The sequence below is a fragment of the Temnothorax nylanderi genome, unplaced genomic scaffold (genome assembly GCF_030848795.1).
Source record: "Temnothorax nylanderi isolate EJ_2023f unplaced genomic scaffold, tnyl_v1.0 TNYL_tig0292_pilon, whole genome shotgun sequence".
NCBI classification, from domain to species: Eukaryota; Metazoa; Arthropoda; class Insecta; order Hymenoptera; family Formicidae; genus Temnothorax; species Temnothorax nylanderi.
In genome coordinates this window covers 118991-146452 of record NW_027249354.1, presented here as the reverse complement: position 1 = coordinate 146452, position 27462 = coordinate 118991, and the positions used below count along the sequence as shown (strand labels likewise).

The 27462-nt window shown below is 42.5% G+C and overlaps 5 protein-coding genes and 1 pseudogene across 5 annotated transcripts; 2 read left to right on the top strand and 4 right to left on the bottom strand.

Annotated features, from left to right (window-relative positions):
* Positions 1 to 539: 539 nt before the first annotated feature.
* On the top strand, positions 540 to 2953 carry LOC139780679 (fatty acid synthase-like). Its single transcript, XM_071719405.1, has 5 exons — positions 540 to 1158; positions 1512 to 1990; positions 2125 to 2379; positions 2476 to 2718; positions 2813 to 2953. Exons 1-5 carry the CDS (start codon positions 555 to 557, stop codon positions 2921 to 2923), a joined length of 1692 nt encoding a protein of 563 aa, XP_071575506.1. The 5' UTR covers positions 540 to 554; the 3' UTR covers positions 2924 to 2953.
* A 649-nt stretch (positions 2954 to 3602) lies between these two features.
* On the top strand, positions 3603 to 11381 carry LOC139780699 (acyl-CoA synthetase short-chain family member 3, mitochondrial-like; annotated as a pseudogene).
* Positions 11382 to 15222: 3841 nt separating this feature from the next.
* LOC139780697 (uncharacterized protein F54H12.2-like) lies at positions 15223 to 16575 on the bottom strand. Its single transcript, XM_071719430.1, has one exon. The coding sequence runs from the start codon at positions 16573 to 16575 to the stop codon at positions 15223 to 15225; it is 1353 nt and encodes a 450-aa protein (XP_071575531.1).
* A 1563-nt stretch (positions 16576 to 18138) lies between these two features.
* LOC139780696 (uncharacterized) lies at positions 18139 to 19272 on the bottom strand. Its single transcript, XM_071719429.1, has one exon. The coding sequence runs from the start codon at positions 19270 to 19272 to the stop codon at positions 18139 to 18141; it is 1134 nt and encodes a 377-aa protein (XP_071575530.1).
* A 1367-nt stretch (positions 19273 to 20639) lies between these two features.
* LOC139780695 (uncharacterized) lies at positions 20640 to 21329 on the bottom strand. Its single transcript, XM_071719428.1, has one exon. The coding sequence runs from the start codon at positions 21327 to 21329 to the stop codon at positions 20640 to 20642; it is 690 nt and encodes a 229-aa protein (XP_071575529.1).
* Positions 21330 to 21797: 468 nt separating this feature from the next.
* On the bottom strand, positions 21798 to 26248 carry LOC139780694 (uncharacterized). Its single transcript, XM_071719427.1, has 4 exons — positions 26165 to 26248; positions 25622 to 26060; positions 24459 to 25292; positions 21798 to 23961 (listed from the first exon to the last, which is right to left on the bottom strand). Exons 1-4 carry the CDS (start codon positions 26181 to 26183, stop codon positions 21966 to 21968), a joined length of 3288 nt encoding a protein of 1095 aa, XP_071575528.1. The 5' UTR covers positions 26184 to 26248; the 3' UTR covers positions 21798 to 21965.
* Between the last annotated feature and the right edge of the window lie 1214 nt (positions 26249 to 27462).

Below are 27462 nucleotides of genomic sequence, written 5' to 3'. Positions count from 1 at the left end.
TTAAAAAGGATGAATTGGAAACGGCCTTCAGATATATGGCAGCTGGAAAACATATAGGCAAGGTAAAAAGAAATGCAGTTAACGGCAATCTATTGTAATATTATGTTCAAATCTGTTAGGAATTGCTAAAGTATTGCTAACATTTTGTTTACTGGGAATAGTAACTATACACGACCAACTGCTGTCAGCTGTTCTATTGCAATGTTATAGTCACCTAACGATGCTCCCAAGCTTTGAAAAGAGCATTAAATTTATTACTAGAGTAAATCAAATTCTGCGAGAAACTAAAAGAAAATTAACAATTAAGACTATGTTACATATCTTTTATAGGTGCTTCTGAAAATTTGCGATGAGAAGAAGGTCCTTGAAAAAGAACCAATTGTCGCTGATCCTCGATACTACTGCGATAGTAATAAAACTTACCTCATCCTGGGTGGACTAGGTGGTTTCGGATTGGAACTGGCCGACTGGCTAGTACGCCGAGGCGCTAAAAATTTGGTGTTGACATCAAAAACGGGAATAAAGAACGGTTATCAACGCTTAAAGGTCGAGCTATGGAAATCTTACGGCGTGAACGTGCTTATCATCACGGGGGCAGACGCTTCAAGTCGCATCGAGTGCGAGTTTATACTGAATTCCGCACAGAAACAGGCCCCGGTGGACGCAATCTTCAATCTCGCCGTGGTGCTGAAGGACGCCATTTGCGCGAATCAAACGCCGGAGTTATTCGAGGAGAGTTTCAGGGCGAAAGCTTGGGCTACGAAGATGCTGAACGAGCTATCCAGAAGTTTGTGCCCGCAACTTCGGCAGTTCGTAGTTTTCTCCTCGGTTTCTTGCGGCAGAGGGAACAGACGAATTACGGCATGGCTAACTCCGTGATGGAGAGAATTTGCGAGCGCAGAGCGGCAAACGGTCTACCGGGGCTGGCTATTCAATGGGGCGCGATAGGTGAAGTTGGTCTCGTCGCCGAGTGGCAGGACAACGACATAGAGCTCGTCATTGGCGGTACTTTACAGCAAAAGGTATCGTCCTGCCTTGAGAAGTTGGAGAACTTCTTGTTGCAGGATCGCCCGGTGGTGTCTAGCATGGTGGTAGTTGAGAAGCGTGTAGGTGCTTATGGAGCCACCAACATTATGGAGGTCGTGGCGAATATAATGGGTAAGATTGTTGTCATTTTAGGATAGTCTTTTCTAAAACAATATCAAAAGAGAGGAATCTATAAATTATATGCATTAACGCAAGGGATAAAAATATTAATTCCATGTTTTCAAATTACAAACCGTTTAAGTATATTTCTAGTAGAATCAATATTTTTCTGGAATAAAAATCATATATGTTATAATTTATATTATTTATTTCTACTATTCCCACTAGATAGATGTAGATTTTAATAATTAATGCAGAAAATTTTTTCAAATAAAATTGCTGATATATTATGTCGTATTGTTCAAGAATATACATCACCACCGATAATACACCAAGTTTAATTACATGTCTCGATACTTTTGCAGGTCTGAAAGATTTGAAGACTGTGGCTCAGAATACGTCGTTGGCCAAACTCGGCATGGACTCGATGATGGCCGTGGAGATTAAGCAAGCACTGGAACGTGAGTACGATGTCTTCCTCACCGCGGAGGACATCCGCAATCTGAACTTTGCCAAACTGGCGGAGATGCGCGATAAGGGGTTGGAACGAGTGAAAGCACAGACTCAACAGATCGATGAACAGAAAGCCGAGGTATCTGGCATTCAACTGTTGATATTTTTGGGTAACGAAGCGTTGTCTGCCGAGACCCATATGGATTTACAAACTAGGATGAATCCGCGCAAGATCAAAGTGTTCCTCTTGCCGGGTATACAGGGTTGCGGACAGATATTTAATCCACTGGCGTCGAAGATCGAACCTATCGCAACAGCCCTGCAATATGGATTAACACAAACTGGGCGTAACTATACGTCTATACCGGAATACGCCGACATGCTTTTATCAGTACGTATACACAGAAGAGCATGAATAATAAATAAAATTAGATATTTATTCGATATTTCCTTTAACGAATGCTTTTGTTGAATCGAAAAGTGCTCGTCCATGCGGGATGACATACGTTTTATTGAAATTTCCAGTATATCTTACCAAAGGCGGAAGAGCAAGGAGGTTTTGCTATAGTCGCATATTCGTTCGGCTCGTTAATTGCCCTCGAATTAGTGAAACGATTGGAAAAACGAGGTTTGAGTGGTCGATTGGTGCTAATTGACGGTGCTCCTGACATGCTGAAAATGTCTCTAGAGCAATGTCTTCCATCCGCTACAGAGGAAGAACTTCAAAATAATATCTTGCTTACTATCATGGATACCATGCAATCAACTTTAAGCGGAAAGGTAGATTTTACTGGCTGCTAAAATACTTCTCGATCGTATTCGAGCATATTCTTGTTGTCAATATCCCGTTTATTACTAATTTCTTTTTTTTAATAGCTACTTTTGGATCTCGAGAAATGTAAGACCTGGGAAGAGAAGTTAGATCTTTTTCTTTCGTACTTTCCTGATAAAACTTTGATCGAAACTAGAAAGACTTTGTGCAAAACTATTTATACGCACATTCTCGCTCTTCGAAATTACGACTCGTCATCCTTGGAACGAATACGATCGCCTATAACACTCTTGAAACCCACAACACAACTTGTCGACATGAATGAAGAAGATTATGGCTTACACAAGGTATTACGCTTCCTCCGTGTACTTTTCACAAACGTGTTCGATGTTTAATTTCTCGTAATCGATACCTAATAACACAGCATAAAAAACTTTTCAGATCACGCGAGACAAAGTGGACGTGCATTACATTGAAGGCAACCATGTCACGATATTGGACAGCGATAAGGTCAAAGCGGCGATTAACGCGAGAACCATTGCAGGATCCTAAAGCATTTAGCTTTTAGCGGAAGACCGGCCGTTCGAATGTGAAGACCAAGAACGTACAAGAGTCTAAATTGCCCGATTTATATACTAACATACTACATTAAAGGAAAATTACCGTGTGCGCACTGCAGCAAAAGAGCGTCGTGGGCGCTCTTAATTTTTAGTTTCAGAGCAGTGTAAGAACTCGTTTGGCAAAATTCATATATAATCATATATAATCATATATATTTATATATATTTATATATAATTATATATAATCTTTTTTTCCCGGGTTGGTTTAACTTACCTAGCTGTCATCTTTTCCTAGTTCTAAAGAATTAGAAAAAGATTCGAATATTTTTATGTTTGAACTTAAACCAACGTGAAAAATTTCAAAATGAGAAAGAAATCTTATATGTGCAGTTATGTTTATTGTGCAAAAATTATTTTACTATGTATGCAGTTAAAATTATAAATTATAATAAAATATGATAATTTGTAGATAACAGTTGATAAAAGTAGATAAAAGTTGACTAATTATCACTAGTTCTTTCGCAAAATATAAAACGTATGTGTAATATTTTTTAATAAAAATCCTGTATTTTTTATGATAATATCAATTAACCAAAGTTTTACAATACATTATCCTACATGTTTTCCTGTTATCAACAATAATTTTTGCAATAACATTTTTTTATGGAAGATGAATAGTATTATGAAACGTACTACAAAATCCCTTCAAATGGAAAATTATAAGATATATAATACAAATTCGTTGTGTTGCAACGCAGTATTAATGCGGAGCTCACGGGGACAATGTTTCTTGTTTGTCAAGATAGGTACCATTTTCGATAAAGTTCCTTGCATATTTCGTTGTAACGTAATTAATGATAATTTCCGAGAAGTCAAGTTTCGTCAAAGGTCGGAGGCAGCCGTCAGTCGTGCTTTGTGCTTGTGACGAAGAGGTAAGCCATCGCCGTCTTAATTACTGTGTTCTTGCAGATTATATTATAAACCCGCATTGGAACGAATGCTCTGCGTATGAAGAAGCATATAAGAAGTCATTGGAGTATCCGGGAGAGTTTTGGGGCGAGGTTGCCGGCTGTATTGACTGGAGTAAACCTTGGGATAAGGTTTTGGACAATTCCAACGAGCCGTTCACGACATGGTATCTCGAAAAGAATCATGAAAAGAATCGTAACTCTAATCGTAATTCTGTCAAAATTAATCAATTTTTTTATTCCCACTGCAATGAATAAAGGCTTTCAAAAAGTTCCAATTCTGATTAAAATTTTGTTTGCATAAATAGTTAATTTTTCCTCTTTTTGCGATAAGGCTCGTTTAAAATACCCGTCCTTAAAGAGTTAAAGAGTTATCGAAAATCGGATTTTTTCTCAGAGAAAAATCTATTCCAGATTGAAGAACGTAGCTTCGAAATCATGCGTTACGCGAAACGATATTTAAGTATAGATATTAGACGCTTTACGCCACAGAGAGCTTTGCGGAGAGAAACAGTTAATAGAATGAAATCTCTCTATATAATGGCCTAGTGGGAGCACTCGTGACTGCGAAAAGGGCTACGGAAAGCTCGCTTATCTTTCACGCAGGTTTGTCGGCGGTGAACTGAACGCTTGTTACAACGCGGTGGATCGCCACGTGCGCGCAGGGTACGGGGAGAAGACCGCCCTCATCCACGACAGCCCTCAAACGTCGTTAATACGCAAAGTGACGTACAACGAGCTCTTGGAAAAGACGTCCGTGTTGGCGGGCGCGTTGGCGGATCTGGGTGTGCGCAAAGGGGACAGGGTGATTATATACATGCCGCTGATCCCCGAGACTATAATTGCGATTCTCGCCACTGCCAGGCTCGGGGCGATTCACTCGGTGGTCTTTGGAGGTAATTAATAACAAAAAGTGACAATGGTCGCGGCTGTTACGTTCAAGTTTCATTTTACTACTATACCACGTGATTATTTTTCACATGGATCGCAAAAAGTAGAATTGATAGTAAAATGTATGCAAAGTGTGTAAAAACTGACTACGATTAAAATTCCCATATTTATACGTTATCTTTCCTATATATATCTTGCATATATTTCTTATCCGTTTCTTTATTTTTAAGACTTTTAACCCTTAAATGCCACCCGGGGTCCAGCGGACCCCAGACCCTTTACAATGATATTGTTGCGCTGCGCTCAGCTATTTCTTAAGCACTCGCGTTCGCGCCGCGCACTCCCGGATTTGCGAAAGAAAGAAGCACTCTTTTAAAAAGGATGAACTCAGGTTTATTCAGGAAATACAAAGAAGGTTTGGAGAACAAGTCCGAACGGTTCGAATCTCCAGATAAATCTGACAGGCGATAATAAATCAATCAATCCATATGTCCCGTTGTCAAGGGACGCTCTTCGGCTTGAAGCTACTCGTGAGCGAAGTTCAGGCTTCTCGTGAGCGAAGTTCAGCGCGCAACGGTTGTCTCAGCACGGGCGCAACAATATATTTTCAAATGTTCCCGCCAAAAATGGAGCTCATATTTATTTATTTATTATTTTTTATTTTTTTGATTTTGGAGCCAATATTTTAACTGTTGGCGATCTTAATTTTGTATACTATGTTGAAATTGAAATTTTAACAATATAAGCATTTTATTCTCTTTTCTAAGCCTTGAACAACATTGAAAATAATTTTCATAACTAAATATCAAAAAATCAATAAGTAAGGAGACATTTTTCATGCTGGGGTCTTTTAGACCCCATGTGTCATTTACGAGATTCTTGAGAGGTGTGGCATTTAAGGGTTAATCTTAAAAATATCTGTTTTTACATAAGACGGATAAGTCTATATCCGTCAGATGTGTTTTAAACTGTCAACACTGAGAGAAATGTTTTGTTGAAACTACCAAATTTTGTTACAGTAACAAAAATGTTTTGTTGAAACAACCAAAATTAACCAAAATTTTGTTACTGTAACAAAATTTTGGTTGTTTCAACAAAACTTTCTTCAACATTTCTCTCAGTGAAGTCACGTCAACAGCCTTATAGAGGTCTAAGTTGCATAGCAAGATATTTCGATTATTAAACAATTATCAATTCAGTTACCAATGCAATGCGATTATACTTGTAAATACGCGTTTCAGGCTTCGCAGCGAACGAATTGGCATCTAGAATAGATCATGCTGAGCCGAAGGTTATTATCGCCGCGAGTTGCGGCCTCGAACCGCGTCTAAAGTGCGTATCTTTATTCAAAATATCCCTTTATACGAGATATCTTGACAGATTTAAATTGCGCTTTTAAAAAGCAGCAGCTCACAGTAGACTCCTAAAGAATTTTCTAAGAGAAATGTTAGATACATATCGGATCATTGATATTAATATTTAAAAAAACTATCTTTATTGCTTATCCCCGCAGGGTTTGCAAGTCGTTTTTATAAGGAACGTTACCCAAACCTTTACACTACTACCCTTTCTCCTCTCACTTTAACCCTTTTGGACCAACGGCTTAACGTCTCTTTCCGAAAGACGGAGCCCAGTTTGCTCCGCACAAGAGCCTATCTTGCACGGAGGGGCGCAGCTTCGGAAAAACATTCCATGTTTACATGGCTCTAGTGGACACGAACCTGGTTCCTCAGATTACGAGTCTGGCGCTCTACCACTAGACCACACTGCCGCCATATTAATATTTAATAGAAATGTTAATATTTAGTACGCATTAAGTAACATAATTTCCTTCTCAAACAATGCATTGTCCCTTAAACTGTGCACAATCTGTCGAACATCTTTCAAACGTTTCTGTTTAGAATTCTTAGATCTTCGACGCTTCATTCAGTCTTTATATTCTTCCTTTAATTCGCACAACTCGAAATGCAGGTATACTACTATGCTAAACGGTGCCATGGACATGATCATTGTACCGAAGCCGAAGTGCATCGTGTTTCAGAGAAGAAACGTGTGGGAGGCTCCGTTACTCGAGTCACAGCTCGACTGGGACGAACTCTTGAAGCGGTCGAAATCGCATCCGTGCGTAATGGTCGAGGCTAACGATCCATTGTATATATTGTACACGTCAGGAACCACAGGTGCGTCTTAAGATACAAATTATACTCAGCTAATAGATAAAGAAACCCAGAAACACGTCTCTGGGAGATGAAATAACGAAATTTTATATCGTATAATTTCCTTCCTTTGATTTCCTATACTTTTAAAATTATCCCATCGTATTCCCTCGAAATGTTCTGTCGCCACTCTTCATGTTTATAATGTGTTACCTGTCTTTGATCAAACACCAAAATCACGCTCCTGTTACGCGATCACGAAAACTTTTTTTTATTTGATATTAGGGCAACCGAAGGGGATTATGAGGCCGATCGGTGGTCACTTGGCAACACTCTGCTGGACCATGAAGACGGTTTACGGGATGAACAAAAGCTCCGTTTGGTGGGTGGCCTCCGACATGGGATGGGTTGTCGGGCATTCCTACATTTGCTATGGCCCTCTCGTCTACGGCGCGACTAGTGTCATGTACGAAGGAAAACCCGACAGAACACCGGATGCTAGTCAATATTTCAGGTTTGAATATTTTTCAACGAAAGCAATATTGCTTGGAAAAGTTCGAGAAAGTTAATAAATATTCGACGATTTTTTAATCGCATTTTCTCTTTCGAGTAATAATAATAATTCTTCAAAATATTTTCTCAGCGATTCCTTCGTACGCAAAAGAGATACTAGCACGTGTCTGACTTATTTTCGTTTTTACTACTTTCGTGGACTATCCTATATTCGAACGACATCACGTTATCCCTATGTAACATTGATAACAATTATAATGCATCGATAATCTACTTTAAGGAAGTCTTCTCTTTCTTTCCAGAATCATCGAGCAACATAGCGTAAACGCGTTATTCTGCGTACCCACTGCTCTACGCGTTATAAGACGAGCGGATCCGGAAATACTATTAGGAAAAAAGTATTCGTTAAAATCGTAAGTTTGAAAACAATTCACTAACTGGTCCTCTGATCATGATATCTGATTATTTCGAATTGCAACACGATACAATTCGTATGCATCAGTGACTAAAAAAGCATAAACAGTCAATCTCTTATACTATATGATTTTACACACAAAGTAGCACATATATGTTATTCATATCATATCGATAGTTTTTTTTGTAATTGAAAAATGACAGTTCGAGAAAGTTAATAAATATTCGACGATTTTTTAATCGCATTTTCTCTTTCGAATAATAATAATAATAATTCTTCAAAATATTTTCTCAGCGATTTCTTCGTACGCAAAAGAGATACTAGCACGTGTCTGACTTATTTCGTTTTTACTACTTTTGTGGACTATCCTATATTCGTACGATGTCACGTTATCCCTATATAATGTTGATAATTATAATGCATCGATAATTTACTTTAAGGAAGTCTTCTCTTTCTTTAAACTCCCATAAAAAAAAATCGAAAAGACGAACGGATTTCTCACGGACAGTTTTCTTTCAGCTTAAAAACGATATTTGTGGCCGGTGAATTTTGTGATTACGAAACGAAAGCCTGGGCCGAAAAAGCTTTTAAAGTACCGATCTTGAACAACTGGTGGCAATCAGAGACTGGACATCCCATCACAGCGCTGTGCTTAGGATACGGTCATTACGCCAGTTTGCCCAAGTTCAGTACGGGACTTCCTATACCCGGATACGACAGTGAGTCTCCTTGATCGTTTGCAGAAATGCTTCCGCCGACTTTTCTTTACTTTGACGCTATATACCTTCGATCATCTCTTTGTCCAAACAATTTCGCTAATAAACTTCTCGTTCGTCTCTGTGCAAAATCACTTATAAATTCATCATTGACAGTACAAATCCTGCGCGAGGATGGGAGCAAAGCGCCGCAACACGAACTCGGACGTATCGCGATAAAGCTACCGCTGCCAAAGGGTCGCATGTCGACCCTTTATCGGACGTCCGAGAGGTTCAAGCAAGTATACTTCTCGACATTTCCGGTAAGTAAATGCACGACACGTTACCACGAGCTAACGCCTTATGCTAACGGAGCAACATATATTTCACATCCTCCCATTGCCCCTTAAAAATCTTTCGCGATCGCTTGAAAGCCTAAGTCACAGTCTATAATAGGTGTTTTAAGCTCTAAACTCTAAGAAATTGGCCAATCACAGTTGATTATTATCTTCAAATTCGACTGTGATTCATAAATTTCTTGGCTTTATAGTGCTTAAAATACCTACTGTAGACCGGAAATAAATCAATGCCGAAGAGATCTTTGCCAAAGAAAGAGACCGACTCCAAATTTGCCGGAGGATAAAATCGTTAAAGCTTACTGGGGATTACCTATATTTAATTCGATGCTTTTGCAGAGTTACTACGACACGATGGACGCGGGATACATCGATGAGTTCGGCTACGTTTACGTCACGGCGAGGGACGATGACATTATAAACGTAGCCGGCCACAGAATATCCACGGCTGCGTTAGAGGATATTATTTTAGCTCATACCGACGTGGTGGACGCCGCGGTTGTCGGTGTACCCGACAACCGATCATACGAAGGGTGAAGTGCCGCTGTGCCTTTATGTTAGACGAGAAGGTACGCTCGTAATTTCAAAAGAGGTATCTCGAAAGAAGCGGTTGTTATCTTTAACATCGATGTCCGGCAAGTTTTCTACCGTGTACATAAATTTCAATATAACTCAATATTAAGGGAGTGATTTCAACTAAACTCCAATTATAAAATAATTGCATATGCATTATTTTCTTTAATACGGACATTAATTCTTATTTCTTGTTTATAATATTTCTTGTCTGAAATAATTAATTTTTTATTATTTTACTGCAAGCAGTTCTATCGGTTGAATTAATCGTCGATTAAGGAGAATCGGAAATGTTAAAAATTGCATCAAATTTAAAATACAAGCTCTTTTATAATGTCAGCGTATATATAAGTTTGTTTAGATTCTTTTCACCGTTTAATTTTTGAGAATATTTATAGCAAAGTTCAAGATTTTTTTAAAGTTCAACCTCATTAAGTTGATTAAAATTTGAAACAGAAACATTATATAATAATTTAAATATTCCAATTAACTTATCAAATAACATCTGTACTTTAATACGGAATAAATTACTAATTTTTTTATTGTTTAACATTCGGAAGGAAAGATTTGAGATTAGAGACGACGAATTTTACATGTAATTCTGTTATTTGAATTAAAAATTAATTAAGTTAGATAGGAGTTTGATCGAAGTTTTAAATTAGTTGAAATTGAAATCAAAGCTCTAAATTAATAACTGTTATATGCTATATATGTATAGCAGTTTGAGTTATATGTTAATTATTAATATACATATGATAATTCGAATATTAGTTTGCAGCCGCAAGAACTAGAAACGATTGCGATTTAATTGCAGTTCCTTGTACTCTAATCTTTCTTAACGAATTAATAAGAATACGAAATATATAATTGCGATTGAATTTAGAAGAATTAACAAGGTACTCTTCTTTTAGACGCGATAAGTAACGAGGAGGAGATAAATCAAGAGCTGGTCGCACGGGTGCGGAACATGATGGGACCGATCGCGTCTTTTCGCGCTGCCGCTGCCATTACCGCGCTACCCAAAACGCGCTCGGGGAAGATAATCCGTAAATCGATCGCTACATTAGCGCGGTCGAAGCAAGTCAAGGTAGGAACGAGTAAGCGCGATAAAAATGTTCGGTCAAATCTCTTGTATCTCGCGATCCAAACGAGACCGTCGCCGATAATCGAACGTGAGTCGTTCCCCATTTAATCTCCTTTCGGAGACTCTGGGTACACATATATGTACCATCAATTTAAATTCAGAGGACTTAAGTTTACAAGAAAATCAAAACAATTTTAATTTTTATTTTGTGAACATCCTTCTTGCATTTTTTAAATATTTTGTTGGCATAAAAGTAAATATTGATTTATAAAATAAAACGACTAAAAACACAAAAAAGTTCTCCACTGTCTTAAATTGATACCGTGTGTTGAAAGGGTTAACGAACCCTCTTCCGCCCGCGAGCGGAAGTAACGAGCGCGTTATTTCGCTCGGTATTTTAATATCACACGTCGAGTCGGTTGATAATAGCGCGATACTTTGATAACAGACCTCTCGTAAAATTCACAAAAGAATTAAAGAAACTTACCCCTCTCGCCGCTTCTGCCCGTCGTCGCCATAATTTTAAAACTTACCGGCCCTCTCGCCGCTTCTATCGGTCCGCGTCGTCGCCATAATTTCAGTTCACCGACTTTTCCAGATTCCGAGCACGATCGAGAATCCAACAGTATTCCGCGAGATCAAAGAAGTGCTACAGAAGCTTGGCTACGCGAAGCTGGCCCCGGATCCTCAATGACCGCGCCTCGTGCGAAACGATTCCTCCGCGTGCGAAAAGAAAATGGAAAAGAAAAGAAAAAAGAGAGAGAGGAGAGCGGACAACTTCCCGGAAACATTGAGCGTCGTTAATTTGACCGCTGCAGCGCGGCACCCCCGTCGTCCCCGATCGCAGAGTGTCTAACTGCGATCGAGAAAGGCGTGTGTGCGCGCGCGCGGACAAATTAAAAGGGTGAAGAAAGAATCCGTGGAAATTCTTCATTTTCTTCTACCTTTATTTACGGCTTATTTTTTTCGGGACTTGAAACGAGACGGACGTGCCATGTAGTCGGAAGGCGAAAGATCCGCGCGCGGACGGTGCAAGTGGAGCAATGGAAAGGGAGAAGAGTGCAAGAGGCGCAAAATTTACTATGATCATTCGATTATAATCTTGGAAATTTTTATTTCAAAAACATTTACAGCTACAGTGTCTATTTCAAAGAAATGTTGAATTTAAATTTTGAACCACGTAAAAATTATTCATAAAGTAATAATTATTATAATATATGTATACTAGCTATTATTTCAATTAAATAGTTAAGGGGATGCTGTAGTGGCAGTAATTACCGACATTTAGTTAAAAGCAAACCACTTTTAATTGGCTTTACAGAATTGCAAAACTTTGGTGTAGAATTAAAGTACGCACAAAAATGTATAGGGCTAGATCGGTTTTAACTTCCAAAACGAAAAAAAATTAAAAATTTGGGCACATAGAGCTGTCACTGACGACAATATTTGGTTATACAAAAATACTGCAGATTATATAAACAAAATGAGAATCTAGCCCTCTAGGGAAAACATTGAAGAACAATATCGTGCAATTACAACTACGATAGAAGTCTAGAAAAAAAGTGTCATGCTTTTAACTTTTATATATGCAAAAGCACATGCAGGTTGATAGACTTGATAGGATAAGCAGGATTGCGTGTAGCGAGAGATGGCGCAGCAATCGAACAAGGACAGATGCCTCTCGTTAGACAAGGGCAGATATAGGCCGGTAATATAGAAAATGATAGAAAACGAATTAGAACGGAATTAAAAATGTTCGACATTATCGACATCGAGGAAGTTCGGCCGTCACTCCAGCATCCCCTTAAAGCATGTACACAGCGTTTATTTTAATATCTATTTTTCACAATTTGGAAACTTCAGCTAACGAACCTACTGCCAAATGGACTGAGATAATTCAAGATAGCGGGAAATGCCCTAGTAATCTACAAACCGACATGGGGAAGGAATTTTACAACACCGACGTGCAACGTCTCGTGAGAAAACACGGCATCAATCATTATTCCACGTAAGTAGTAAGTGGGTAGGTATGGGGCGTCAAAACAAACCCCCACCACCGACCCCTCCGGCGCCAGAGGCGTGGCCAGACGGTCTGCCCACGTGACCTCGGAGCGCTCTGATTGGCTGCCGCGTGAGGGGTGGGGGTAACGAGGTAATTAAATGGCGCGTTTTGATTGGATACCCCATACCTACCCAGCGTCTGATTGGCCCTCCCCCCTGAGGTGTCTGGCGGCATTGAGGGGGTAGCGCGTGGTGGGAGATTACAAGTCAAAAATGGAGGCTACAAATGGAGCGTTTTGATTGGATACTCCATAGGTAGGTACCAAGCGTCTGATTGGCTCTCCCGCGCCTAGGGTGTCTAGTGCCTAGTGACTTTTTGGGACTGCACGTGGTGGACGACTACGAAACAAAAATGTCGGATTCAAAATAGTAACTAAATGGCGCGTTTTGATTGGATATCTCATACCTACCCAGCGTCTGATTGGCTGCCCCCGCCTAAAGTGCCCGGCGTCTTTTTGGGCCTGCACGTGGTGGACGACGCGGAAGTCACGCGGGAAAATAGCGGAAGAGCCGACCAGCGCCATTTTGGTGGGGCACGTGGTAGACGACGCTAAGCTCAAATAAGGATATGATGCTAAGATGCCGAAAACGGAAAGTGGAATTTTTAAGAGTGTCTTGCCACGAAAAGGGAGGGGGAAGGGTGTAAAGACAGAAACGACCTGACCCGTACCGAAATGTGACGCAACCCAACCCTTTTTTGTATCGAAAAGTATTTATGATTTATGACCGTCGTACCGAAACGTGACGCAACCCAACCCTTTTTTGCATCGAAAAGTTTTTATAATTTATGACCGTGTTCTTTTAGGACTTGGGGCTGAACAAAGAGTTTTCAAAATAATCAAATACGCTTGGTTTCTAAGATTTGCCTAGGTAAGACTTATTTCCAGCGGAAATGAGGCTGTAAAATAGGAACGGACAGGTTCGCTTTGTGACGTGATGCAACTATTTTAACGTAAAAGAAAAAGGAATGAATAAATAGTCGGGAGGGGGTTGAAGATACAAACAATGTTTATTACATAAAATAATACATTGATACGAGGGAATAAGTATTTTTTAATTATTCTTAAAAGTACATGCCTGAACATGACAGCATTCAGCGTGAGGTTTTACGCATACGCTTTTATTATGAAGAAAAATGTTACGAAATAATTTTACAATCAAACGATCATTGCGCTCGCAATTGTCACTAAACAGATTAAGAAACTGGCTGAGATTATAACCGCTACACATGAAATATAAAAATACACAGCAGTATTGTCCGCAAGTTTGAGAGAGCGTTCCTTGTAGCGTCGCGGTGTTCCATCGATGCGTAGTGGAATTCCGACGAAGGCGTAAGAGGAATCTGGAGTCCAAAGGCGGTAGCCCGTAGCTATCGAAATACGTTCCTGCTCCTTGCTCGTCGGTGTAAAAGGCGACTCAATGTTGCCCAGGTCGATCGTGATCGTCCGTGTTAGCGACGATGGCTGTCGACCTCGTCCACACCCTCGGCAGTCTGTCGGCAGGATAGACACCCGCATATCTGACACTGAGATGATGCAACGCTTGTAAGATTTCTAGCGAGTTCATTTTTTACACAGCGAGGTGGTGATCGCACGAGAGGAATTATTTGTATAATTTCGGAGTTTACCTTTTTCGGAGTTGTCGCACTAGTGTTCTTGGTTGGTGACGGGCGTATCGGCAAGTTATTGAAGATGTATTCTTTTCTTACACCCGCTATTGAATAATAGGCTTTTGCTACTTCTCCTTCCTCTTTCTCTTCTGTCTCGTTATTTTTTTGCCACTGCTTTATTTTTTTTATAGCGATGTCACCGTCGGTTTTTTCACCTTCGTCGTCGTCGTCGCTTGTCTCCAAATTTACGTGAGAGAGATTAGTATCGTAGCTCGAGTCGATGCTGTTGCTGCTACTACTACTGATGCTGCTGCTGCTGCTGCTGCTGCATTCGCTGTTGTCTCGCAAGACTAGCCAGCGTTTCAATTTAAAAGCGTTACGTAACGCACAAGCAATTTTGTCCGTAGTCGAAACACGAAATCCGTGATGTGTGCAGCGTTGTCTGTACTCTCGGGCCTCCAGTAAACTTTTGAACGGTGGAGAAATTTCTTCCAGATTATATATCTTTCTGGAAAGTAGTTGACTCAAGTAACGAGCCTTTTCCACGCCTCTGCAGTAGATGTAGCGCACTTGTCGCGTAATTTCTCGCAGATGTAGCGTGAAACATTTGAGATCGGTTTCACCATCGAACCACTCGATTCCATGATAATTTCGCGAAAGCCAGTTATTCTCACGTCTTGACTTTTCGGGTAGATCGTCAAATGGATAGGGTGGCGAGATAATCCAGTGTCCGGCGATCGCCGCGTTAATCGCGACAACTGCGACTTCTTTTGGAATAAACTTTCCGTTGACATCACGGAAACCTTGTATGTCGATGGTCAGATCCATAGTTCAAAATGCACTCTCTATTTTTTCAAGCGAAGCGTCGACGTCCGTGTCTCGAGTGAAACTGAATCTCTCTCTTTTTACAGGACTTTACGCAGGAAAATGGCGATGGGTAAAATATATAGTGGTGGGATAAAAATAAAGTTAACCGGCAAAGTCGACGATGATTTGACGAGAGGAGTCGATTTCTAGAACATTATCGAACTCGGCGTAAACAATACAATTAACGGTAGTGGTAAGTGCTTTTTCAAATCGCACTTTTAATCGTAAACTGCCATGTTTCACAAGATTCCAATGGCCGGCACCATTGGCGGATAAGTCGGGTGTAAGATCAAAGGCGAAAAGTGTGAATCCTTCGGCGTAATCTTCTCTGCTTATGGAATTACCCTCGTTTAAAAAGTGTATGCCGGTTCCCGAAAAGAGAGTGTGATAAGCTTCGACGTAGAGTGGCTCGTCTCTCGAGAAGCTCGGCTGTAACGGTCTACTGGGAATTTGTATACCGTCGGCGTACAGCGAAAAGAAATTTATACCATAGTTTTTGAAATTAAACGGGTTTAATTTTCTATCGCCATTAAACGCTCTGTTATCGACAAAACCGACTATTAACCGTTTCAGTAGTTGACCGAGTATTACATTGTCTATCGATTCTCCTACGAGACCAGCGGGAATCGTAAATGTTTTAACTTCGACTCTCGTAAGGGGATATTTGGCGGTAGTTTTGCTCAACATTCTCGCATGCGCGAGTAAAATGCCAGGGCTTATTTTTGCTCTTCTCACGAGAAGACTGGCGTCTAGAATGCGTATTTTCGACGTCGAAGTATTTTCCATAAGGCAGAACGAATCCTTCGAACGAACGAGTCTCATTCTAACCTCCACATCGTTAATTAAAAATTTATCTTGATTGAAAACGTCGCAATGAAGATGACCTATGAGATCTAGCGCGTGTCCCTCGTGAATGTAACGAGCGCGTCTCACGAGAGCCGGATTTGGTATTTCTGAATCTACGAGTGCGTCCATGAGTCCGGGGGTATCCATGTCCCACAGACACGAGGTCAGACGGGAAGTTTTTGCGGGTGAAGAATAATTTAACAACGCCTCTATGTACGCGCGGTACGCGTAAGCGTTGTTTGGGGGCGAGACGAGCTTTTGATTGAAATATACGTCGATTTGATTGAACATGGAATGCAGTAAATGATTTACAGGGCCTACTTTGAACGCAGGTCCGCCTGGTGTACTTGTTTGGCCGTCGCCACCGCCGCCTGCTAGGGGAGAAGTTTCTACGCGTATGCGAAGACTCAACATGGTGTGCGTGAGGTCCAGGTAGTCTTCCCCGTGACCGGGTATGACGAATTCTATAGGCGCGTCGTCCCCGAGGGAAGTTATGGGCTTGTAATAGATCCATTGCGAGCTCTCGATACTAGTTTGAGTGGGCGGTAATAAGAAGAAATCGAGTTTGCTCTTTAAACACTCACTCGAGTGCGTGTGCAGAAAAGACATGCTTATCCTCCTCCTCCGCTCCTTGAATTCTTGGTTCGTGCGCGCGCGACGATTAAGAGAATATGTCGGATACGCTGCCTTTCTTGACGCTAACTCGACGATGACGCTGTCTCGTAGTGGTAGATGACTTTCTGTTTACAGCACGAGTCTTCTTCTTCTTCTTCGATGATTTTTTGATCGTTATTCTCTTCCTCTTGCTCTTTGACGATTTTCTTTTGTCCGTTTGAGGACGACGACGTTTACGAACTGCGACGCGACTGTCGTGGTTGCCGAAGGGAAACTGAAACGCTGGATTTCTTGCGGTTACTTTATACCCCGATCCCTTCATCATGCTGCTTATCTTCTCCTGGGCTTTTCTTTTAAGATTTCCACTCGATTCCTTGAGGCGAGTTTTGAGCGCCTCCTTCAACGGCGTATCATTTTCGACATCTTGCATCACATTGATACCCGCGCGTAAAGCTTCTTTACCGACCGCTCGCGCGCCTCTACTTAGGAAAGGCAGCACCTTTCTGAATAATCCTCCGAGAAAACTACCGATTCCATGACCTCGTTGATAGGATGCTCCGACGAAAACTCGTGGAATTCCTCCGCCTCGTCCACTCTGATGTGAATCGTAATATTCGTAGTCCATGGCTCTGAATTTAATTTTTATTTTTTTCGACGACGATACACCGCGTTGTTAATTACTGGAAACGTCTAAAGTGCAATGTCACCGTCAGCGTCCCGGATTTGAATGGTATATTTTTTCCGAGTTGATCTTTTATATCTATTTCAATCGTGCGGAAATTTGTTTTGCGTAATGGTATATAATGCAGCGGAGAGAAATGTTTCACCTGATTCGTTCCGTAAACGTCCACGTGATTATAGCGGTATGTCTCGACCGGCACTATTCGGAGAAGAGGTGTTTGCAAGTCACCTGTTACATAAGGCTCGCAAATATCGCAATAAACGAACATTTTATCTGGAATACCGCGCTGCAAACTACAAGGTTCACGACTATAGAAAGCTGTTTCGCGCACACCTCTATTTTCGGTAATATGACCAAGTTTAATATAATTTGCAGTAAACGGTTTTTTGGAAATAGGATAAATTGCGTCGCGTCTGACAGAAAATTCGCCATAGTATTCGGGATTATTGAGAAGAGCATGACCTAAACCGAGTATTTGTAGAAGAGTATCGGAAACGCTCATATGATGTATCAGATCGCATTCGCTTGCGTTACAGGTAATGCTGATGAGGATTTTTCCTCCAGTCTTCTCTTGCTGATCCAAATAAAAGTGCGAGTCAGCTTGTTTGCACGCGGTATTAATCGCCGAGATAAGTTCTCTGGTATTTTTGTAAAGACCGTACCATATTGTGCCTTTCCTCACCAGCTGTGCTTCTTTCTCCCCCGGTTTAGTATCGAAGAAGAAGATTTCATTTTCATGATAGCGTAAGTGTGAAAGAGTACTGGGAAATTGAATCTCGCTAAGCGCTACTTCCCATTCGCCGTGTAAGTGTACAGTTTGAGGTAATTCCGTAACGAATGACAAGGTTCTATTTTCTGGGAAATAGCGCATGCTGCTATTGCTCGGAAGAACCATGAGAAATTGGTCGTCCCTTATCTTGAAGAAGAGAAGTTAAATTCGAAGCGGGGATCCAAGAGTCGAACTTGCTGGGATAACCGCGCCAGCTAACTAATGCCTGTTTATTAGCTCCACGTCCCCTGGTCTTTATCACGCGATCGACGATAAACTCTTCTTCCCGCAAGTTTTTCTCAACTCTAGCTAATTCCTGTTCGTAAAAAATACCGTCTATGACCTCATCCGCTAAATCGCTCAGTTCGTACACGCGTGGTTTACGCCACTCGAGAACGCGGTGAATTCGAAATATCTCTTCACTCCACCTCGCCTCGTATCCTTTCTCGAAGGTAGCTTTTGTTCTACTGACGCGAACGAGATCTCCGACGCTGTATTTAGCTTTTCGTGCACGTTTCATTTTTTCGCTCTTCCTCCATCGTCGAACTATATTTTCGCGCGCGACACGAGCGTTTTCTCTCGTAACGACAGCCGGCTGCATTCTGATGGAGGAATGACGGGTGTGGTTGTAAGCGCTTACGATATCCTGCAAAACATCGACGTAGCGCCGCGTATTTTTATGCGTAAAATAGCGCCACATTCGCTCCTTCAACGTTCTGTTGAAGCGCTCGACGACGGCAGCTTTGACATCCGGATTACGGGCTACGCGAAAACGAATGTCGTTTTCTTCCAGAAACTTTTGCAACGGACGCCCGATAAATTCTTTACCTTTGTCCGTTTGTAAGTATACCGGTACGCGCCCGTCGCTTTTCGAGAGCACGCGCTGGAAAGCCGTCGTCACGTGATTACTCGTTTTGTCTCGTAGCGGTTCTACCCAGGCATACTTACTAAGTACGTCTATAATCACCAGAAGATACGAATATCCGTCGTTGTAACTTTTGAGATTTCGGAGTTCGATCAAATCGGCCTCCCACAGATCGTCGATATTCGTCACGGTGTAATGCAACCGTGGAAATTTTCTGCGCGATGGACGATGCAACGTGTAAGCGTCTTGCGTTTCGAGCCAACGCGTGACTTCGTTACGGGAGAAATTCGGTTTAGCGGCGCGCGTCAGATTATCCGTTGCCGAATAGCCCGCGTAATGTCGCGGATCGTAGTAGAATTTTTCAAGTTCCGTCATTTCTGTTTACTCCAATCGAGTAAGCGTCTTTTCGTCGCCTGCTGCGAATCAACGGTACTTTTCGGTGTCTCTGTCGGTGTGGAACTCCTGGGAGGCTGAAATGTCGCGATATTCAAAGAACTAGCGGCTAATAATTTCTTATTTCTCACTAGTGCCGAGGGGACGTTTAAGACGCGAAGTAATCGTGCGAACTGAAGTCTCCCCGTTGCTTTCACGGTTTTTCTTTCGCGCATAGCCTCGTTTATCAGGTCGTCGATATTCGAATCTTTTATAACGCTGCCGTCTATAGTCACGACTCCATCTTCGTTCCAGCTAATTCTACTCGGAATTGCTTTATCGAACAAATACTTTAACAGTAAGCGAGCATTCGCGCGATAAGTTTTTGGTACGCCATCCAGTATTCTTTTAGCGCTTTTCGACATATCAAAATTACGCTCGTTCGACGTGACGGCAGTGACGTCATTTTTCGCCATAATACCGCTAGAGTGTGAAGCCGATTCGAGATTGCGCGTTGTCGTCGTTTCGTAGTCGACGTCGTCGTCGTTGTCGTCACGGCGAATATCGTTCTCCACATTTTCGTCCTCTTCATCGTTGCGCGCGTCCCGATTTCGCTTTCGCGCTACACGAACAAAGTGAAGATATCGCCAAAGTGCCTCTTTATAATTTTTCCATTTCTCCCCGACGTCAAGTGGCAAGGGTGAATTAAGAATGTGACTCATCTCCGCATCGAGTCGCGATAGAGGTGTTCCAGGTGTACGCACGGAAATATTGGCGTTCTCCGAATTTTCGCTGTTTTCAATCGTTCGTTCGCTACCGACGACGGCGAACGCAGTGGGGAGCGATTGTTGCGATAATTGGCGTTGCATTCTTTCGAGATTTTCCGTAGTGATCAAAACCATCTTCTTTGCCCTTTCCATAACGCGCGTTTTAATCTCTACCGCCGCCGATAATCCGCGACAGTAAAGCGGCTAATATAGGTCCGATAATATATAGGGTAAGAATCCGCCTCGTTATACCAACAGTTTTCTTTTAGTCTTCAAATTACTGCATTTTGACGCGATGCGTCGCAGTGTCGCTTTGTATTTGCTCAATCGATTTTTTTCACGTCGCTCGAGCTGCACGTTACCTTTGAGCGTGTTGAACACACATTCGCAGATACACCGTATTAATTTATCGTCAGCGGTCCGTAAGAAGGTCGCGCGTTGATTTTTGTTCAAATGCAACAACGCCTCGAGAAGACAGATATTTTTCTTTCCGATCGAGCGTCTGGCGTTTTTCGTCGCTCTGTCTGATTTCGCGTTATTTTCTTTCTTTTCCATCGCGAGAAAATTACACGACTGACCAGCGTGAGCGCTAGTGCGCGTCTTTTATACGTAACCGTTGGAAAATGATCTACGCGGTACGTAGACGAAATGTGCCGTATCATCGGGAAAGATGCACGTTTGAAATCGATATTCGTCCGGAGTCGATTGTTTCAGATCGAATAATAGATATCCGTGCGGCCTCGACGTGGCGTCGTAGTATGCCTCTTCCAGAAACTTTGGATCGTTGGGAAAGACTTGACGCGCTAAATGACGAATTTGCGCACGATCGCGAGGATTCTTGAAAACCACGATGTAATTTGCATTGAGCGATATATCGCGTTGCCCGCGTCCTTGATGAAAAAGATTTTGCGAGATGAGAATTACGCTGAGATTCTTATGATGACTGCCTTTGGTAAAGAGATCCACGATCGCGTCGCTCGATGACGATTCTCTCATAAGATCGTCGATTATCACCAGTTTAGGGGAAAGCGGATCGGCGGAATAATCTTCCGGACGTGGCAATCCCTCGCGAAATTCAATTATATTTTTCTTCGTCGATGCTTCCTCGCGCGCGTCGTATTGTAATTGACGATAAGCCTTCTGCCACTCCGCGTAATAAAACAAAACTCTCTCGAAACGTACGTCGGACATGTGAGATAATTGTCGGAGAAAGGTTTTCACGAAGATTGTCTTCCCGCAACCGGTGGGTCCACACACGATCGACGTCCAGGGATGTTTCCAGCGCAAGTCCATTTTGCGAAATGATTGACTCGAATTCCGCGCGTGACTTCAAAAAGAATAATTTGAAGAGTAGAGGGTGGGAGGGGGAAATAAGGTAATCAACGGCGGCGGCGGCGGCGGCGAACGCGCGCACCAGCGTACCCCCGCAAACGCTCGCGCGAGCGAACATCACCGCGGCCGTTGATCAGCTGATTCGCGCGCCGCGGTGGGCATAAGCTTATCACCCATGTCTGAGCTTATTACGAATCCGCAGCGAGAGCATCGCGATCGACGAGCTTGTACGCGATGCTCCGAGCGGAGGATAAAAAGTGTGACGGAAAAATAAGTGCGGGGAAAAGGTGGGGAAAAATTATATGATACACAACTATTTACGCTTTAAATGTAAAAATATTTTATTTTTTCAGAAATTTTCTGAGGAAAAAAAGCATAAATTTTTAAAAATTTTATATTTAAACGCAGAGAATATTACATATTGCTACATTATATTTTTAGTTACATATGTACAAAAATCTTTTTACACTTACAACTATTTTTACAAAATTAAAAAACTATTTACAATATAATATGAGAACATTTTTTTTACCCTAACGTGGCAGAAAACTCGTTAGCCTAACTTAACATTAAATAAGAAGAAGGAAAAAAAGTTATTCACTCCACGTAACCGTACGGAAGTGAATAACAATTATTGATAAATCTACGTTTTACCAATACCGGTGCACACGTTTTCGTTTCTTCGCGAGTTATAATTTCGTGAAACGCGGTACGCCGAATTGCACTGAAACGCAGATTTATTGCCGTCCCCGCCGACGACGCTCCCTCTTCCTCTCCTCTACCCTCTCTTTCTCTTTGTATTATTAAGTTTTTAATACTATTGAAATTAACAAGTAAAGAATTCTTATAATTTAGAGTAATACCTTTTACTTTACACGACTCGACAGTGCGTCCGTCCGGCGTACGAACAATATAAGCGTAGAATTTTGGCCCACCCGACACGAACGACTCGATATAGCTTCCGCGACCATAGCTCTCGAGTTCGTCCGTCATGTCGCCGAGGAAGTTACCCATTCGCGGTTCGTACTCGTTCGGATCGCCTGTACTTAAATATATACAAGAGTTGGTATCGTAATATAAAACGCGCCTATCTAATGCTTCTAAATATTCGTATAATTTTAGGCGCGCTTGTGCAGTCGTGTACGCCGCGATCACGACATTTGTCAACGGGGAAGCCACGACGGCCTCTTCTCGTACCCGCAACGAAGCATATATCACCTCGTCGTTGACGGGTAATATGTAGATTATCTCGTGCTCGGGTCTCGTGAGCAAAGTCATGAAACGCTGACAAGATCTTACGACCTCGGTCTTAGGCAAATTGGTTTGCTGGCCGAATTTCCCCCAGAAAGAATTTAAACAGAGTTTCGCGACCGAGCGCAGGCCAGGATTCCGGACGATATTGTCCTTTTCGAGAACAACACCCTCGGTTTCCGCGTATTCCCGCAGGTATCGTTCTTTCGTCTCGTCATCATGGCAATCGCTCGGCCACCCACTAGCTTCTTGTTTTAATTTTAAAAATGTATTTATGTATTCGGCGAACAAACCGCCCTGCCGAGTACCGGGGTCATATCGCGCAACTTTATATTGCCATATTTCGCTCACATTTGTCACGCGATATCCCTTCTCGACGGCTTTGCGCAATTCGACGGATACCCAAGTACCCTCGAATTCACGATCGGCGGGGTTATCGTGAGTGCACGCGGCCTGCGAGAACGTTTCGCAGCAACTACGGCATAACGCGAACAATAATTTTCCGCGTACGTGATATGGGAGTACCGGGTGAAAAAGATCGCGCGGTCCTTCGAGCGAATCAAAATTATAATTCGGTGCAGTTCCGATTAACGCTCGACATTCTTCACCGATCAAAATATCGGGGTGACCGATCGGAAAAGCACCGGTTTTCAATACGTACGGATACAGAGAGCATACGTCCACGTAACGTATTTTTTCCGTACCCCGAATTTCGCGTCGGGTGGCGATGTTCCCCGTGCGGCCTCCGTAAAACGCGTCGCGAGGATCGAGAGGCGCGTGTTTCAGTAATGGATGATTTTCTAGATAATCTTTCATCGCCTGATTTTCACGCAACTCACGGTCGAAAGCGCACTCCCACATCTCCGTCACGCGGTACCCCCTACTTCGAAGACGACATGTCATCGCGAGTGTTCGTTCGTAGCGCGCGTCGATCGTGTCCTCGCGATTCGCGGTCGAAGGTATTCTATCGCGATTCACTTGAAAACATGTGGGACATCCGTGCCAAAAACAACCGTGAAATTGTAGTACGTGACGTCGCGTCTCGTTATCGTTGTCGTCATTAGTCGGCGTCTCGTAATACCCGTCAACGCGCGTGCCGTCGATTTTATGCTCGCGCCCTCGCCCTGCGTGAATTATGGGATGTCCGAGCTCGCGCTCCTTCCACACTAACCACTGTAGAGCTTTGCGCGAGTGATTATCGGCGAATCTATATCCCCTCGCAGGAATGACTCCTATCTCCTCCTTGCGCAGAAAGTTTTTGCGAAAAACTCTCATGCACGTGGAAGCGATAGTCGTGCATTCCTCGAACGGACACACGTTCCCGCATTCCAAAAAAAATTTTCTGAAAGCCATGCACGCGCGTCGAAGAATATTCACGTCGTTACGGCAATATTTAATAATTTCACTTTGAAAGTTAAAAATAAAATTGTTACGCGTCATCTCCGCGTGCCACGAAAGAAACCGTTCGCGTTCTTCCGGTTTCATATGCTCGGGAGAAAAATATCGTGTGTCGGGTATCGGACCGATATAATCTTGATTTTCGCGGGTGTTAAACAAATGTGGAAAAATGCCTTTATCCGAAGTATCCTGCAGCCCGAAAGCTTTAGGTAATTCGGATAATTTCATCGGCATATAATTTAAGCTATCGATAAATTTTGCATGTCCGACCGTCATCACGACAATTTTCGTTCCGTTTAAAATTACTTGTGGCTCTTCGGTCTGTTCCGTATTTTCGACTAAATACTTCAGATAAATTGCGCGTCGAACGCTTTCGCATTATGCGCGATGCAAATAATTTTTTTGTAACATTTCGTTGTTCGCGTTGCAAAGTCGACGAACTCTTTTACAGGATCACGACGAAATATAAATTCGCGCACTCCGCACCAACGGCATCGCTCCGACATGTCGTCTATCGCGGCGCACGTTTCGCAAATCTGATGCGCGACGCAGAGAGTCGGTACGTGAATTTTCACGTTCTCCGTACCTTCGAGCGTCTCGTCTTGACGCGTTTCGAAATCATAGAACACGAATGCGACCCGTTCTTTTTTGCTGTTACGGTTGTTCGTTGCATCCGCGCCGACATTTTCGTTACCAAGCGATACCTCTCCCCGTGCCAGCGTAGTACTCGTACCCTCGCCCGGGTCTTCGTTTACGTCGGCATTACGTCGAAGAGGCCGCATAAAACATAAATGATTATCGGACTGCAACGAACAACACGTCTTGCAATACGAAACGCCGCATTCGTGTCGCAAACCTCTCTTGACGAATCGCCCGCAACCTTCGCAAATCCTCACGAAACTGCAGACGCTCGCGAGCGATTTACCGTCGTAAGATTTTTGCGCGAGATGACGTTCGAAACACGAGTTTCCGAAAAACGCACGATTACACGTCGCGCACTTAACAATTTCCACTTCGCGATTCTCGCACGAGGGTGTGGCGTAACAACGCGGACATTTTTTGGAGCAGCGATGTCCTCTGTCTTTACGATACGCAGTGTTGCACGACACGCAAAATCCTTTTTGAGTACCGGCGGCAGCATTCAAATTTAATATCGGATTGTAATGGTGCGAACGCTCGTAATACATTATATTTAAACGGCACGTAGGTTCGCGTTCTAACGAGGCGAGGAATTCACTACCGTCGTACAAAGGATTCTCGCCGCTACCAAAGTTGCTGGAATTATATACAATTATGGCTATATTTTCATTTGCGAGAAAATGTTGAAAACGTGCGACCTCGGGAATTCCGCACCCGTCTTCGGGTATCGTAACACCGGCGTTCCTCACTAGTTCCAACGCTAATTCACGCTGAAGCGAGGAAGTCCGGCATCTTGCGGTATTCCCCCGTTACTTTGCGCGATCGAGCTCACGAGATCCCATATGTTTTCGGGAGTTAAGTCTCGTGCCGGGCGAAACGATAACCCCGCCGGACCGTGCGTTAGTTCCGCCGACTCCAATGATAATCCTACGTAATCTCCCGGCCCAGTCGAACGTAACGCATACGCGTGAATTTCGCGGAACGCGTTTTCTAGCCAACCCACGGTATCGTCGCCTTCGGGTATCGGACGTACTCGAAAACTGGCCTCCCTACCGAGTATTCGGAAATTTCTAAACTGACGCGCGTTTTCTGCCACTAATTCGATAAAATTAAATTGCCCGACCTGGTGATGCTGCTGATACTGATGGTGATCCTGCTGACGTGCCTGTTCCCGATGTTCCTGTTGCTCCCTCTCCACGGGGGTATTTTCCTCCTCCCCCTCCACCTCTTCGTCTCTCTGCGATTGAGATCCGTCAGCGTCGGTAGCATCAGTATTCTCCCCCTCCTCCTCCTCCTCCTCTTCTTCGCTAGCACTCTGCGTTTGCGAATCATCATCATCATCATCATCAGTGTTCGGAGCAACAGCAGCGGTAGGACGGTCCGCACCACCTCCTCCCGACTGTACTAAAAAATTAAAAAAACTTAGTCTCATATAATAATGAATTATATTACGTTTAAAGAGTTAAAATTTTTTTACGACCGCGATAGAGCATACTAAGGTAACTCACCTTTAGTTGCTTTTATCATTAGCGTAGGTCGACGTTCGTTTTTAAATATTTGTCTCTTATTAATTTTCCGGAGACAAAGGTCGAACCGGGGAGTAAGAAACATCTAATGAGAAATAATTACTTGTGATTAGAACAACAAATAAATTACGGAAATAAAAATATAATAGATAAATATTATTACCTTCATAATCGTTAGGTGCGTATCTCTCGTCGTCGTCATTGTCATCGGTATCATTTTCATTCTCCTCCTCCTCCTCCTCCTCCTCCTCCTCCTCCTCCACCTCGTCCATCACCTCCTGCGACTCTTCTGCGTTTCGAACTTCTTCTTCTTGTTCTTGTTCTTCTTCCTCTTCCTCTTCCTCTTCCTCCTCCTCCTCCTCCTCCTCCTCCTCCTCGGATTCCATCAATATTCTGTCGATCGCCTCGTCGATGCCCGGAGTGAAAACATCATCTAATTGCGATTCTTCCCTTCCTGGTAAAATGTAACATTTCGTTATTTCTTTTATTCGCTGCTAAATTTTTATCTTAACTTATTTTTTGAAACTTACGTGGCGTAAACACGGCCGAATCGGGTGAGCTCACGATTCTCACCTCCTCTTCTTCTTGTTCTGCTTCTTCTTCTTCATCATCATCTAAAACAGTATAAATTATATTTTTTTATTATACTAATATTGTAAATGTTAGCTTTTACGTGTTATTATTAGTCTCTTACCAGAAGATAAATCGATGACGGGGATGTCTGCGGGTGGTGGTGCCACAATTCTAGCTCTTCCTATAAAATTTAATATTTATAATAATCGTTATTTTTAATAATTAATTAATTTTATTATTTCCAACTTACGTGCTGGTACTGCCTCCTCAGCAATGTCCTCTTCCGCACGACGTCTCTGTCCTCGTCGGACCGGTTGGACAGCGGCAATACGGTTCCCCACTATTAAATTAATTTAAATTTTAATAATAAACTCCGCTATATTAAAATTTTAAGGTACATATTTTATTTCTAACACTTACCTGTTCCTCCGTTACGACGCATGAATCGCGCTATATGGCCTCTTCCTGCATCTTCTTCTTCGTGACTCCAACCTCCACGCATTTCTAATATCTCCGAAATGATGTTCACCAGTCTTTCGTTTCTCCTGCAGTAACCCAGTTCATGCATAACGCATAACAGGGTACTGGAGCACTTAGCCGCGAAACGTTTGAAAAGTTTATAATTCGCTTCTTCGTCGTTTGTCACTGCTTCTACAAACTCCCGCTCATTAAACATTTCTACAAACACTTGCCCATTAAAGTGTTTG